Raw genomic sequence first — 15000 nt, forward strand, 5'->3', positions numbered from 1 at the left:
GCCTTCCTCTTTCCAACACACAACCATTTCTGTGTTATCATCACATATTCCCCCTAGCAACAACACCACCATCATCATAATCATCGTCCTTGTCATCGTCGTCGTCATCATCATTTTGTTCTTCTTGACCACCTTTTGATTTCTCCTGCACAGCTGCTTTTCTCCGAAATAGTAGTAGTAGTGATAGTAGTAGTAGTAGTAGTAGTAGTAGTAGTAGTAGTAGTAGTAGTAGTAGTAGTAGTAGTAAATGGAATGATGAAATTAAACGAATCGGTGTCAGCTGGATTGCATTTCTTCATATATTTCTCCGTTGCCTAAAAAATATATTTAAAAAAAACAGAATTAATAGAAAAAAATCAAACAATTAATGACAAATTAATTTTTGAAATTATTCATTTCATCCGTATAAAGATGTTATTCATAATTGTATAACCATTGCGTTGTAATATAAATTCTTTTTTTTTTCAACAGTCCTTTCCTCCTAACTAAAATCAGAACTTTATATATAAATATATATACACACGCACACGCGCGCACACAGACAAACAGACACACGCACAAACATACACACACTTCATCATTAGTTGTTGGCTGTCTATCTATTCCTCATTTCGAGCATTCAACGACAATATGAGTTCTCGAAGACAGTTTATCCCATGTATTCCAAAATAGGATTTGGGGTTTATGGAGGGTCAAAGTTGGCGAAAAAAACAGGACAGTGGAGACATACAAGGAAACCGACTGAAAGCAAACATGGAGTGTCGTTAGACCGGAACTAGAGGAAAATAATAATGAAAGCTGGAAGAAACATTTTCTCTGAAAAGATAGAAAGGAGAGAAAGAAAACGTCCAATACTTAGAACGTCGTGCAGGAAAAGAAAGATGTTCATGTGAGGAAAAGAAAGGTGGACGATGGTCACGTGTGAGCAACGAGACAGACAGACCGACCGAAATCTATGAAGGGGAGAAAAAGGGAATTAGAGAAGGATGGGGGAAGAAAGCAGTGTAGAGTTGAGTCGCATCTTAAACTTTTTTTTAAAAAAATATAGAACCAAACATATTGGATTATATGGAAGAGTGCCTGCAACTTGAAAACTATTAGCTCTTTAAAACAGTGAAAAATTTCATCGTCCTGTGTTTAGTCAGAATTAAGTCTCAATAGGTTAATGTACTTTTCCCACCATTCCATGGTCTCCACTCATTTGCATACGTAATAAATTCCTTTATATATATATATATATATATCCATCATTCCGTAAGAATCAAAAGTATCAAGAATATGATTTTGTGAGGATACCTTTCCTGATGAAAGGGACGTTGTCCACATAGTTTGTAAGATTTATTAATATCTCTAACAGGACAGGAACTCTAGAAACGGCCGTTGAAAGTGAACCTCTTTATATTCTATTATATACTTTATATACCATTTATGTTATTAAAAAACACAACGACCTCTATGGATCTTTTAACAAAACCTCTTAATCGCTCTTAATTTCAGTACAAAAATGGTTTTTTAGCCCACTTTTTACCAGTCACCTTACTTCCATACGTAACACAGATGGGTTTTATTTACATGCATTAGTATGTATATTTATATACACACACACACACACACACATATATATATATATATATATATATATATATATATATATATATTCACTTGAACACACATATATACACATACACTAATATACACATATATATGGCGGTGATATCCCATACTGTCATGAAGTTTTGCATTTTTTTTTTTTTGTGCACTTGTATTTGTTTCCGGGGTCCATTAACACAGAAATGTAATTTCGAAGAATTTGCAGAAAAACAGTACAAAATAAAATATTTTTCATCTTTCCATTGATTTGTATACACTAAACGTATAGTCATATCCCGAAGGAACAACGATAATATTTGCAATGTACATTTATATATATATATATATATATATATATATATATATATATATATATATATATATATATATATATATAAAGAGAGAGAGAGAGAGAGAGAGAGAGAGAGAGAGAGAGATATTGATATATAGATATACATACATATATATATATATATATATATATATATATATATATATATATATATGTATGTATATTTATATATATATAGATATAGATATACATATATCCATATATATATGCATTTATATATATATATATATACATATATATGTATTTATACATTTATATATATTTTTTTCTTTTCATTTTTTTTTTCTTTTCAAAGTTTCAGCTCAGAGCTGCGGCCATGCTGATGCACCACCGTGTTGCTACACTGCTATTACAGGGAGCCTCTTACAATATGTGGCACTTGGTGAAGAATGGAGCTTGATTTAGCAACTCTCATTTGCACCTCCTGCCGCGAGGTAGGTTCATCTGGGACTCTCGATAGGAAGAGGTCCAGCTTTGATTTAAAAACTCCTACATCTACTTTGTGCAGATTCCTCAGGCTCTTTGGGAGAATATTAAAAAGCTGTGGGCCCCTGAATCCCAAGCTGTTGCAGTAACTGGTCCTGAAGTGCGATGGCATTGCTGGGATCTTTGGCACTATGCAGTGCCGTCCCGTTCTGGCATTGGTGTAGCTTTCAATGCCAAAATTTGGCACAATTCCTTCCAGGATCTTCCAGATGTATATTACTGCATACCTCTCCCGCCTTCTCTCCAGGGAGTAGAGTCTTAGCTGTTTCAGCCTTTCCCAGTAGCTGAGCAGTTGCAAAGAGACAAACTTCTTTGTGAATCTCCTCTGGATTGCTTCAAGGTCTGCTGTTAATTTCAGACTGGTGGGTGACCACAGCTGTGAGCAGTAATCCAGGCGGCTGAGGACGAATGTCCTCCAGAGGATCATCATGGTTTCCTTATCTCTGGTTCTGAATGTTCTCAGGATCCATCCAGCCAATCGTCTGCACTTTGTTGCCATTCTGGTAATGTGCACTTGGAAAGAGGTATCATCACTCATGTCGATACCCAGGTCTCTCACTGATTTAGGCTCTGAGATTGAAATTCCCTGTGGACCAGTGTACTCTGTAAGTTTCATATTCAGTTTTGGACGTTGGTAGCGCAGGGCTTGGAATTTTTCAGCATTAAACTGCATATTATTGTCCTCAGCCCATCTGTAAACTGAGTCCAATTCCTGTTGCAGGTGTGCAACATCACTGGAGTTCTGTATTTTCTGCGAGACTTTTGTATCGTCTGCGTAGCTTGCAAGAGTGGCTATCCGGGCACTTGAAGGCATATCTGAGAGAGCGACTATAAAAAGCAATGGTCCCAAGACAGTGCCCTGTGGAACACCGCTCATTAATTGTGTTCTCATAGAGGTTGCTCCATTAGCCACTACTGCCTAACTTCTATCTTTCAGAAAGTCATGTAACCACTCTCCAAGTTTTCCAGCTATGCCAAGATCACGCAGTTTGTGGAATATCACACCATGATCCACTTTGTCAAAAGCTTTTGCAAAATCAAGGTATATTACGTCCACATTTGAGTTGTTGAGTAACTGCCTCAACACCCAGTCGTAATGTTGTAAGAGCTGGGTCAGGCAGCTCCTACCTGGTCGAAAGCCATGTTGGGTATCACTCAGCAATTTATTTTTATATACAATTTATATACATTCATATATATATATACATTTATATATATATATACATTCATATACATATGCATCTATACATATACATTTATATATATATACATAAATACATATATATATATATTTATATATATATATATTTATGTATGTATATATGTCTACATATATATAAATGTATGTGTATATATATATATATATAAATGTGTGTTATTTCTTTACTACCCACAAGCGGCTACACACAGAGGTGACAAACAAAGACAGACAAACGGATTAAGTCGATTATATCGACACCAGTGCGTAACTGGTACTTATTTAATCGACCCCGAAATGATGAAAGGCAAAGTCGACCTCGGCGGAATTTGAACTCAGAACGTAGCGGCAGACGAAATACCGCTAAGCATTCCACCCGGCATGCTAACGTTTCTGCCAGCTCGCCGCCTTTTTTTTATTTATTTATTTATTTATTTATATATATATATATATATATATATACATGTATATTTATATATACATTTATATATATATATATATATATATATATATATATATATATATATATATATATATATACACATATATACACATTTATTTATATATATATATACATTTATATATACACATTTATATATATATACACACATTTATATGTATACATACATACATATACATATATATATATATATATATATATATATATATATATAATTACGTTCCCATATGCTTTGTCAACCTGTCATAGTGAAGATTATACACGGTGCGTTTCGTCTTTAAATGAAAATCACATCAGTCTTGTTTATGGATTTTTTTCCTGACCGTGCATGTTAATTCTCACTCTATTAAAAATGTGTGCACTAGCTTCTCTCTTCAGGAATATGCTCGTGGGCACACAGATAAATTTATATATATATATATATATATATATATATATATATATATATAAGTAGAATTACACAAATAAATGCGTATAACTACATGAGACATCAGAACAATATTTCATTATTCTCGCAACTTACGCACCTTTTAATGTTTTCACAGCTCCACTTAATAAAACATCTTCGTAGTTTAATATCCGTCTTTTGGGAAATACTCGTGTAATACCATATACAATGCACAGGGACAGAGTAGTACCTTATGAATAGTAATCGCATGTATTCCTGAAAACCATTGACTCTAAACAAGCTCTAAGTTGCTTATGCTTTAACTCTGTGTCCTCAGTTTCAAATATTCATCCTCCACTCAACATGGTTTTCATTAAAAATTAAAAGAAATGATGAACAGTCATAAAATATTTATCCAATTCCTTAATAGGACAGTTGGATAACGTACACACAATGTTGCCATGTGTGGCTGCCTACCACACAATACATTTTTCAGGCAGATGGCCTGTGTTTGTTAGTTGTACATCCAAACCTTACTTATGATTTCAGTAAAAAGTGTGGTGTTCGTAAAAAGCAAGTGTTGTTTGGGGTGATCCTTCTTTATGTTGGTAAAGACCCTCACCTTCGGTCATGAATGACCATGGGATTGCACCTAGAAAGTTCCCGTCTGAGGTACAATTCTGGGGAAGGTTGTTTATAGAAGACCAGCAGTCGCCCATGCACACCGGCCTCCCCTCTCCACGCCACCAGTGTCATCCAAGGGAAAGGCAAAGGGGCCGATACAGCTTGGCACCAGTGACGTCGCAACTCATTTCTACAGCTGAGTGAACTGGAGCAACGTGAAATAAAGTGTCTTGCTCAAGAACACAAGACAGAGCCTGGTCCGGGTATCGAATACACTACCTCATGATTGTAAGCCCGTTGTTCTAACCACTGAGCCATGTGCCTTCTTTAGTGCTATATTATACAGTCATCTATCTGCTAGGTAGCTATTGTTTACCAGCATCTTTTGGAGCCTCTTAGAGTTGACGGCTCTATTGCCTAACTTATCACGTCTGGTGTGTATACTTAACAATCCACTTCCTATGTATCATTAGCTCTAGTAAATAAGATTGATCTGTATGACACAAACAAACACTTGCAGGAATGTTTCTGTATTTGTTGGTATTAAAAGATGGATTTGGAGACGGAAACTGAAGCGAGAATGAAAGAGAGAAAGATGGGAAGAGGGAGACAGAGTAGGAGAAATAGTGAGAGAGAATGAAGAAAGAAATAGAAATACGGCACCATCAGGAGGTTCTATATCAAACTTTATGTCTTTATGGACGTAGTAGAATATATTAATACATGGTCATTGATTCTTCACGAGAATTATGACGTCATCTACATATCAGGAAAAGAAAGCGGTGTGTAATTCATAAGCACTCCAGTTGGTCTACATATGTAATGGCAATTAAAATCTGACGGATTTGTTTCTCCCCAACCACTCCAGGTGGAAAGAACGATATCTGTTTATATGTGGTATCACCGAAGTAGAAAAAGAAAACTGTCGTTTAGGATAATGGCGAAGAATTAGTGGTGAAGGAGTTGATGTAAAGATGGGAGACCGAAACAGTAGAGGTTACAACAAAGAAACAGAAATATTAGATATTTGAAGAGATAAGAAAACATCCTTATTAAAATTTTGTCTGTCTCTTAATGGCTAACAATATTTAAGCTACACTGATTGGTTGATTTAACACAAGCGGTCACGACATGCTATGACTAGTTATTTATAACCTGTTGTCACTCCTGACTGAAAATAGATCTTAAATCTCAACTATTGATACTCAATAGGAACAGAATTCCGTGCCTCAGCAGGGCCCCAATCAAACGACCGAAACAAGTAAAATGTTTGTAACTATAAGCCTTTACTGCTTGCTTTTCGTTCCATTTTATCTCCAAACTGTAGTGTTGCGTGTCCTTTTAGAAAATATATTCATTACTCTATTTCACAATGTTTCATATAACGATAGTACTCTGAGCCAGGCTGACATTTCTATGATAATTAAATTACTCAATCTATACAGTGAAACGAGCGAAGAACTGTTTCTGGATTCATAAAACTATGGATGAAATGTGGCATCATCTCTAACATTCCAGAAACTTTCTCATTCATTATTCTATGATTAAGGAATTTTTGAAACACTTCCCGTATATTGCTTGATCAATATATCTCCAGATTTCAGAGCTATTTTTTAAACTTGGACAGATTCCAAGCACTTCACAGCAAAATTTATCCAAAGTGATTAATCGATTCTACCATAGTCATAATAGAATTACCCATGATAAGAAGAGTACTGCAAGCCAAAATTGCATTGGATTCAGAAGAAATAGTGCCACACCAATTTCTGATTACCACAATCAGGATGAATATTCTATAAACATCGGAAATAGACCACTTATCGTTACTACTAAGCCGCTCGTCATAGACAACTCTGGATCCCTTTCACATACGAATTTATCAGACCGAAATTTACAGTAACAAAAAAAACTTAAAGACGGGCTTCAACTTAACATAGAAGTGAACATTTACAGAACTGCCAACTAATTAACTGAATATCGGATCCGAAACGAAGTTCTACAAGAAATAGAGTATCAACCAACTACTCATATAATCCATTCCATCCTTGCCACCCCACGGCAATCTTACAATAAATCTGTTCGGACTCTGGTGAAATCATGCAGCTCATTCGTCACCCTCCCTAGATCTCGATTCCTACCTCATATATTTACCGTCTGGCGAATTACCGTTCGAATGTCAAAGTAAGACTACGTTATACATTAAGTTCACCACTGTCATATCTAGTAAGTAGGAAAATAATGCCCAGAATTTTGTGGGAGAGAACCAGTCAATTAGATCAACCCCAGTACGGAACTGGTACTTAATTTATCGACCCCGAAAGGATGAAACGCAAAGTCGACCTCTGTGGAATTCAACTCAAAACGTAAAGACAGAAATACCGCTAAACATTTCGCCCGGCGTGCTAACGTTTCTGCTAGTTCACCGCCTTTCAACCACAGAATATCATAAAATAAAGTGAAGCAGAATTTCCTTAGAAGAAATATCAATTTTGTTCGTATTTTATTGTCTTGTTCTGAAAACACAGAACTTAATATATTTATTTTTTTTCTTGTGAGCAATAAAATCGTCAATCCCGTATTAAACTAGTCAAAACCATCCGTACATTACATTTACATCATCACACACAGATATAGACACACACACATATACACATTCATTGATATGTTAAACTGTCAATCCCTACACATTTTCCTGTTTCCGTTTTTATGCTTTCTTTCTATTTTGTTCCTCTTATCCCTTTCTCTCGAAGAGCGTAGGCTCGAAACGTCAAAGAGTTTTCCATTCTTCCCGGCGCACAGTTTGTTGTCCACTCACCTCTCTTCGTCTGTTTTCTGTAAATTTGAACTACATTTATCTATCTATCTATGCGCCCTTCTAAAGCCTAGCCAGGCTCATGGACCCGGCTTCCCGGTTTCTATGGCGTATGTGTTCAAGAAACAGGAAGAAAGAGTGAGAGAAAGTTGGGGTGAAAGAGTACAACAGGGGTCGCCACCACCCCCTGCCGGAGTCTAGTGGAGTTTTTGGGTGTTTTTGCTCACAACGCCCCATCTAGGAATCGAAACCGCGATTCTCTGACCGCACGTTCGCTGCCATAACCACTGGGCCATTGCGCCTCCACAACTATATTTATACATACATATATATATATATATATATATATATATATATATATATATATATATATATATATATATATATATATATATATATATATATATATATATATATATATATATATATATATATATATATATAAAAGGATGCATTCCTATGACAATGGTTGGCGAATCGTTTTCATATTCTGTTGCTTCGTTCTCATGGCTCTTCTAAGCTCTCTGACCACTCAGCGTGCCATTCCCCGTTAACGGTCAGATATGTCTCAGAAAATAAAGGAGAACGAAGCCCTTGTCGTCCCCAAAAGCCAGTTATAACGACTCTCAGTACCGGTAGGTGTTTGCTCCCCTGTTCGTAATTTTATCGGATGAAGCTGTACATCGTTAACCAAACAGAAGAGACGTCCTCTTGGGTTTACAAAAAAATCGCAATAGAGTCCACTCGAACAATTCAGTACAACTAATGCGTTAATCTCTTAGATTTTAGAACTAGCATCAGTTCTAAATATTCTTTACTTAAATAATAAAACAGATTCTTCCAGTATTTGAGAACGAGTGGCACCCACTTCCTAGAAAATAAATCGATTCTCACATATAGGGAAAACACATTTTATATTACTAGACGGTAAACGTTATAATTAATTTAGCACGCTATTACTGATTCTGAACTCTTCATGAAATATGAGGCCAGAGAACTTTTAATTTTGACACTATAGCAGCTGCCAGAAAAGTACAAAACTATCATAAAAGAATTTACGAAACATTAGCTTGATCTAAATATTTATTAGTATAAGTGCGTTATGAATTCTCTTTTAATACTTTTGAAACGTTAGTTAAACAGTACTCACAAATCTATTATTCTTTCATATATTTCGGTTCAAATGTTTATGATAAGCAATTCATCGTTGTTTACTATTTTCATATGCCGTTGCCCTGCCCTCGCTGCCTTATATATAGCTACAGTCTGATGAAACATTCTATTGCCTAGTTTTCCCTGAAGAGCAGTGAAGGCAAAGCATAGGATATGAATGCAGAAGTCTCTTTTATTCTTTTACTTGTATCGCTCATTTCACTGCGGCCATGCTGGAACACTGCCTTTAGTCGAACAAAGCTTAGTACTTATTCCGTCGGTCTCTTTTGCCGAGGCGCTAGGTTACGGGAACGTAAACACACCAACATCGGTTGCCAAACGATGGAAGGGGTACAAACACAGACACACAGGCAAATATATATATATATATATATATATATATATATATATATATATATATATATATATATATATATATATATATATATATATGACGACGGGCTTCTTTCAGTTTCCGTCTGCCAAATCCATTGAAAGTCTTTCGTCGGACCGAGACTAGGGTAGAAGACACTTGCCCCAGATGCCACGCAGTGGGACTGAACCCAGAACCATGTGGTTGGAAAAGAAGCTTCTTACCATACATTGTTCTCTATTCGTTATTTAGTTTACTGTGAAGTATTATAGATAAAATACAGATCTAATACCAACATATACTTATTCTTAAGTCGGCGCGTTGGTAGAATCGTTAGCGCGCCGTATGAAATCCTTAGCGGATTCTGAGTTCGAATTCCGCTGAGGTCAACTTCGCTTTTCATCATTTTGGCGTAGACAAAATGAGTACAGGTTGAGAACTGGGTTTGATGTAATTGACTTACCGACTTCCCCATACTTGGTGCCCTTGTAATTAAATTACATATATATATATATATATATATATATGTACGGAAAAAATCACCAGAAACAAAGAGAGGTGGTGTAGACAACAAACAGATGTATTAGTATAACGCCCGGGGAGTGAAAAAGTCTTTTACGTTTCGAACCTACGCTCTTCCACAGAAAGGAACACACAAAAAAAAACAAGGAGAGAAAAAAGAATGTGTAATGGCTAGCGATCTATCATGGCGGTATACATACACACACATATATATATATATATATATATATATATATATATATATATATATATATATATATATATATATATATATATATATATATATATATATATTTATATATATATATATTTATATATATATATATATATATATATATATATATATATATATATATATATATATATATATATATATATATATATATAATACAAAGAATATATATACATGTATACACACATATATGTACATACTTACATCTACATGTGTATATACATGCATATCAGGGTACAGGACGTTAGAACAATAAACTACAGACAACGGAACGAACACATAGGAAAACGGAAAGCCCCTTGGAATATCCCTTCATCAGCTGTCTCTATTCTATCTAGACGTTTCGAAGACCAGACAGGACGTACTCTAGAATAGTCTCTTCCTGAGTAGTGGATCAACCAACTACACAGAGGATTCCAAGGTGGCAAACACAAACCAAGACAGGAAAAAATGGACAGTGAAAACAACATTCAAAAGCCGTACGGCCAAACGCAAATCTGAGGTAGAACGCTAGTAGTTCGTCTTGCCTTCACATCGGCTGGAGTGAAAAGAAAGCTGACCACAGGTCACACGAGAGCAGAGAGGATGGTGGAGGGAGGAAATGGAACAAGGAGGAAGGGACAGAAGCAGTGAAGTAGAGGCCAGGACAGAAGGGTAGATAGGAAGATAGAGGAAGACAGATAGATAAATAAATAGAGAGGATGGTGGAGGGAGGAAGTGGAACAAGGAGGAAGGGACAGAAGGGTATAGCAGTGAAGTAGAGGCCAGGACAGAGGTATAGATAGAAAGATGGAGGAAGACAGATAGATAAATAGACAGAAAGATAGATAGATAGATAGACAGATAGATAGATAGATAGATAGAAAGATAGTCACGTCAGAATAATAGTAGACTTACTTGTAAAATAGGACGTGTGCGTTCAATAATGTAATAATACAAAGAATATATATACATGTATACACATATATATGTACATACTTACATCTACATGTGTATATACATGCATATCAGGGTACAGGACGTTAGAACAATAAACTACAGACAACGGAACGAACACATAGGAAAACGGAAAGCCCCTTGGAATATCCCTTCATCAGCTGTCTCTATTCTATCTAGACGTTTCGAAGACCAGACAGGACGTACTCTAGAATAGTCTCTTCCTGAGTAGTGGATCAACCAACTACACAGAGGATTCCAAGGTGGCAAACACAAACCAAGACAGGAAAAAATGGACAGTGAAAACAACATTCAAAAGCCGTACGGCCAAACGCAAATCTGAGGTAGAACGCTAGTAGTTCGTCTTGCCTTCACAGCGGCTGGAGTGAAAAGAAAGCTGACCACAGGTCACACGAGAGCAGAGAGGATGGTGGAGGGAGGAAATGGAACAAGGAGGAAGGGACAGAAGCAGTGAAGTAAAGGCCAGGACAGAAGGGTAGATAGGAAGATAGAGGAAGACAGATAGATAAATAGATAGAGAGGATGGTGGAGGGAGGAAGTGGCTGGAGTGAATACAACATATTTGTGTGTATACATGTATATATATTCTTTGTATTATTACATTATTGAACGCACACGTCCTATTTTACAAGTAAGTCTACTATTATTCTGACGTGACTATCTTTCTATCTATCTATCTATCTATCTGTCTATCTATCTATCTATCTTTCTATCTATTTATCTATCTGTCTTCCTCCATCTTTCTATCTATACCTCTGTCCTGGCCTCTACTTCACTGCTATACCCTTCTGTCCCTTCCTCCTTGTTCCACTTCCTCCCTCCACCATCCTCTCTATCTATTTACTAAAGTCTGTTTTTGTTTATTTCTTAACTGTGTACTATGTTATGAAAAGCAAAAACGTTTCGTCACTGAAACAGTTCACGTGCAGTGGCCAATTATTGAATGACTGTTCCTTTGATCTAGAAAGTGTGGTGTATGTTTTTCGGGCAAATATCACATACTATTACAACCAATTGCAGTATTAAACAATGGAAGAAGTAAATTATTTCAGTTATGTAATGACTAATTTCGAACTAATAAGTTGTTAGAGATCTTATTACCCATAAATGGAGTTGTCAAACTGAGAAACGCGATCATGTACTGTAAAAGGCACTGAATTATTTATCAACACTAAAAACATACTAGAGTTACCAAGTTTCTTTCTGTGCATTGTACACATATGATATTGAAAACATGAAAAAAATTTTTTCTTTTTATATCTTCGAACATTACCCTCGAGGAATATGGAGACGCAGGCAGGAAAGCGGAGCATTTTCCAAGTGCAGTCGGATGTAGAGGATTTGTTGGATTCAGTTCGAGGCGACTGTTGTTATCGTTAGGCCTTACTCATTATAAAGTGAATACAACCATGAACGATATTCAAACCACAGTGGAAATGTCTAGCCACTCTATCTGGTTAAAAACAGACAATGAGCGATGGCTAGAATGTTCTTTTCTACTCTAGGGACAAATCCCGAAATTTTGGGGGAGAGGGTCAGTCGATTAGATCGACCCCATTACACAAGTGGTGATTAATTTACCGACCACGAAGGATGAAAGGCAAAGTGAACCTCGGTGGAATTTGAACTCAAAATGTAAAGACAGACGAAATACCGCTAAGCATTTCGCCCGACGTTGTCAACTGACGGGCTTAAAAAGGTGGAAATGTATCAAAAGCTAAGAATTTTCTGTAAAAGAAAGCCCCGATGGCATCCAAAACAAAATTAATTAAATATTTAAGTGAAAACAGGTGAATGACAAAAATATGATAAATGAATATGTCTTCACAAAATGATTATAGATAACACAAAAGTGAGTTTTATTTCAGATACTATAAATGCCTGTCTACATAGCAAAGCACTATATGCCTTCTAAGTGATAAAAAGATGAATTTTGAAACGTCTTTGAACGACATTCAAGCAAAATCTTTGCTTTAGCAAAATTTAAAAATTGCCAAAAACATTGTTTATTCAGAGATAAAACAATATTATTTTATTTTCAAAATGATAACTGCACTCATTTATAGATACGATTCCAACAATATCACCAAAGCCTGTTAAAAATATAACCCTAGCAATTTCTCTGCCTATTACAAAACTGTGTCTCCCAGTTAAAAATTAACTGTGAGAGTAGAAACTTAATGTTACATCGGAACAAAAGCTGTATGCTGCTTTCAGCGGTCATAAATATAATATCCTGGTTATGGCTGTTGTTGTTGGCACTCCGTCGCTTACGACGTCGAGAGTTCCAGTTGATTCAATCAACGGAACAGCCTGCTCGTGAAATTAACGTGCAAGTGGCTGAGCACTCCACAGACACGTGTACCCTTAACGTAGTTCTCGGGAATATTCAGTGTGACACAATGTGATAAGGCTGACCCTTTGAAATACAGGCACAACAGAAACAGGAAGTAAGAGTGAGAGAAAGTTGTGGTGGAAGAGTACAGCAGGGTTCGCCACCATCCCCTGCCGGAGCCTCGTGGAGCTTTATGTGTTTTTTTTCGCTCAATAAACACTCACAACGCCCGGTCTGGGAATCGAAACCGCGATCCTATGACCGCGAGTCCGCTGCCTTAACCACTGGGCCATTGCGCCTCCACCCTGGTTATGGACACAATTCCTAAAATAGAATGGTTCGATAATGACCACTTGCCTTTCTGAATAATATTGGCATCATGTTGGTAACTCTTAGAAATATACGATTACAACATTCGGATGTGATAATAATTAGTACTGGTATTTTGAGCAAAAAATCAGAATTCATATATTCTTAAAGGCACTTTTATTGATATTCATCGAAGACTTTCAACTAACAATAGCCTAAAATCATTAATTTTATCGGATTTTCTATAAGCTGAAAATAGGTCGAATATCGTAAAATATTCAATGATTCATCAGCAATCAAATTTACATTTTCAAAAGCCAGATTTCTTGCTTTAGTGTGTTTCACACGTATGATACAGACGGAATGAAAATATCGTGGGATTTCGCTGTTGAAAGGATAAATATACAGGTTGACCGTGAAGTTTGTATACGTAAGCGAAAGTGCATATTTTCAATAATTTTTTACAAGTACATTAATGAAAAACATTTCTAAAATGGTGCCCACCATTAGAGATACGAAGTTCGATGCTCTTTGAAAAATTCATAAGAACCCAATGCCGTAATTTCACATTTCCGTCAATTTTAGTACATTCATTCATGATGCATTCCTCCAGGTGGCGTTTAGGTAAACTATCAACAATTAGTCATTAATCATATACCGATGAATTTACAAATATCTTTTACATATAACTGTCACGTTGCTTTCCTAATTTATTTTCTGGATAATGGAGTGAGTGAAGCAAAAACACACACGGAAGCGGACAGTGTCACCCAAGATGTCACAGATTGTGACGAAAGATTTCCAGACAAAGGACTGGCGTCAAAATAATAAAAAATAATAAAATAAGAGTAATACAAGAGTGAAGAGTATATATATATAAATATATACTATATATTTGTATTAAGGAAGAAAATAAGTATACTTCAGTGCGTGTGTATGTGTGTGTATTTGCGTGTGTGTCGCATGTATGTGTGTGCTTGCATGTGTTGTGTGTATATGTGTGCATGTTTGCTCTAGTGTTGTATGTATGTGTGTGCGTGTGTATGAGGGTGTCCCTGATGTGATTCATTCAGTTTTAAAACACGTTCTCAAATAAAAAGTCGACTCCATGAAACTGATGTACGTGTGAGTGTGTATGTGAGTGTGTTTGTGTGTGTCTGTGTATGCATGTACTACGTGACTGTATATATATATGTATATATATATATAT

At 36.0% G+C, this 15000-nt stretch overlaps 1 protein-coding gene and 1 long non-coding RNA gene across 9 annotated transcripts in view; one reads left to right on the forward strand and one right to left on the reverse strand.

The window, feature by feature from the left end:
• The window catches only part of LOC128248163 (uncharacterized), a 46131-nt gene that overhangs the window by 3153 nt on the left and 27978 nt on the right, over positions 1-15000 (forward strand). The gene's annotated exons all lie outside the window — the stretch shown is intronic.
• Positions 1-15000, reverse strand: part of LOC106871985 (FMRFamide receptor) — a 335494-nt gene that overhangs the window by 345 nt on the left and 320149 nt on the right. For all 8 annotated transcript variants that reach the window (XM_014918777.3, XM_052969027.2, XM_014918779.3 and 5 more), the window contains one exon: positions 1-314. This exon is cut by the window's left edge and continues 345 nt beyond it. In XM_014918777.3, the coding sequence (XP_014774263.1) occupies positions 277-314 (38 nt within the window). In that variant the 3' untranslated portion in view covers positions 1-276. The remainder of the gene's footprint in view (positions 315-15000) is intronic.

The sequence above is a fragment of the Octopus bimaculoides genome, chromosome 6 (genome assembly GCF_046866305.1).
Source record: "Octopus bimaculoides isolate indiv1 chromosome 6, ASM4686630v1, whole genome shotgun sequence".
NCBI lineage: Eukaryota > Metazoa > Mollusca > Cephalopoda > Octopoda > Octopodidae > Octopus > Octopus bimaculoides.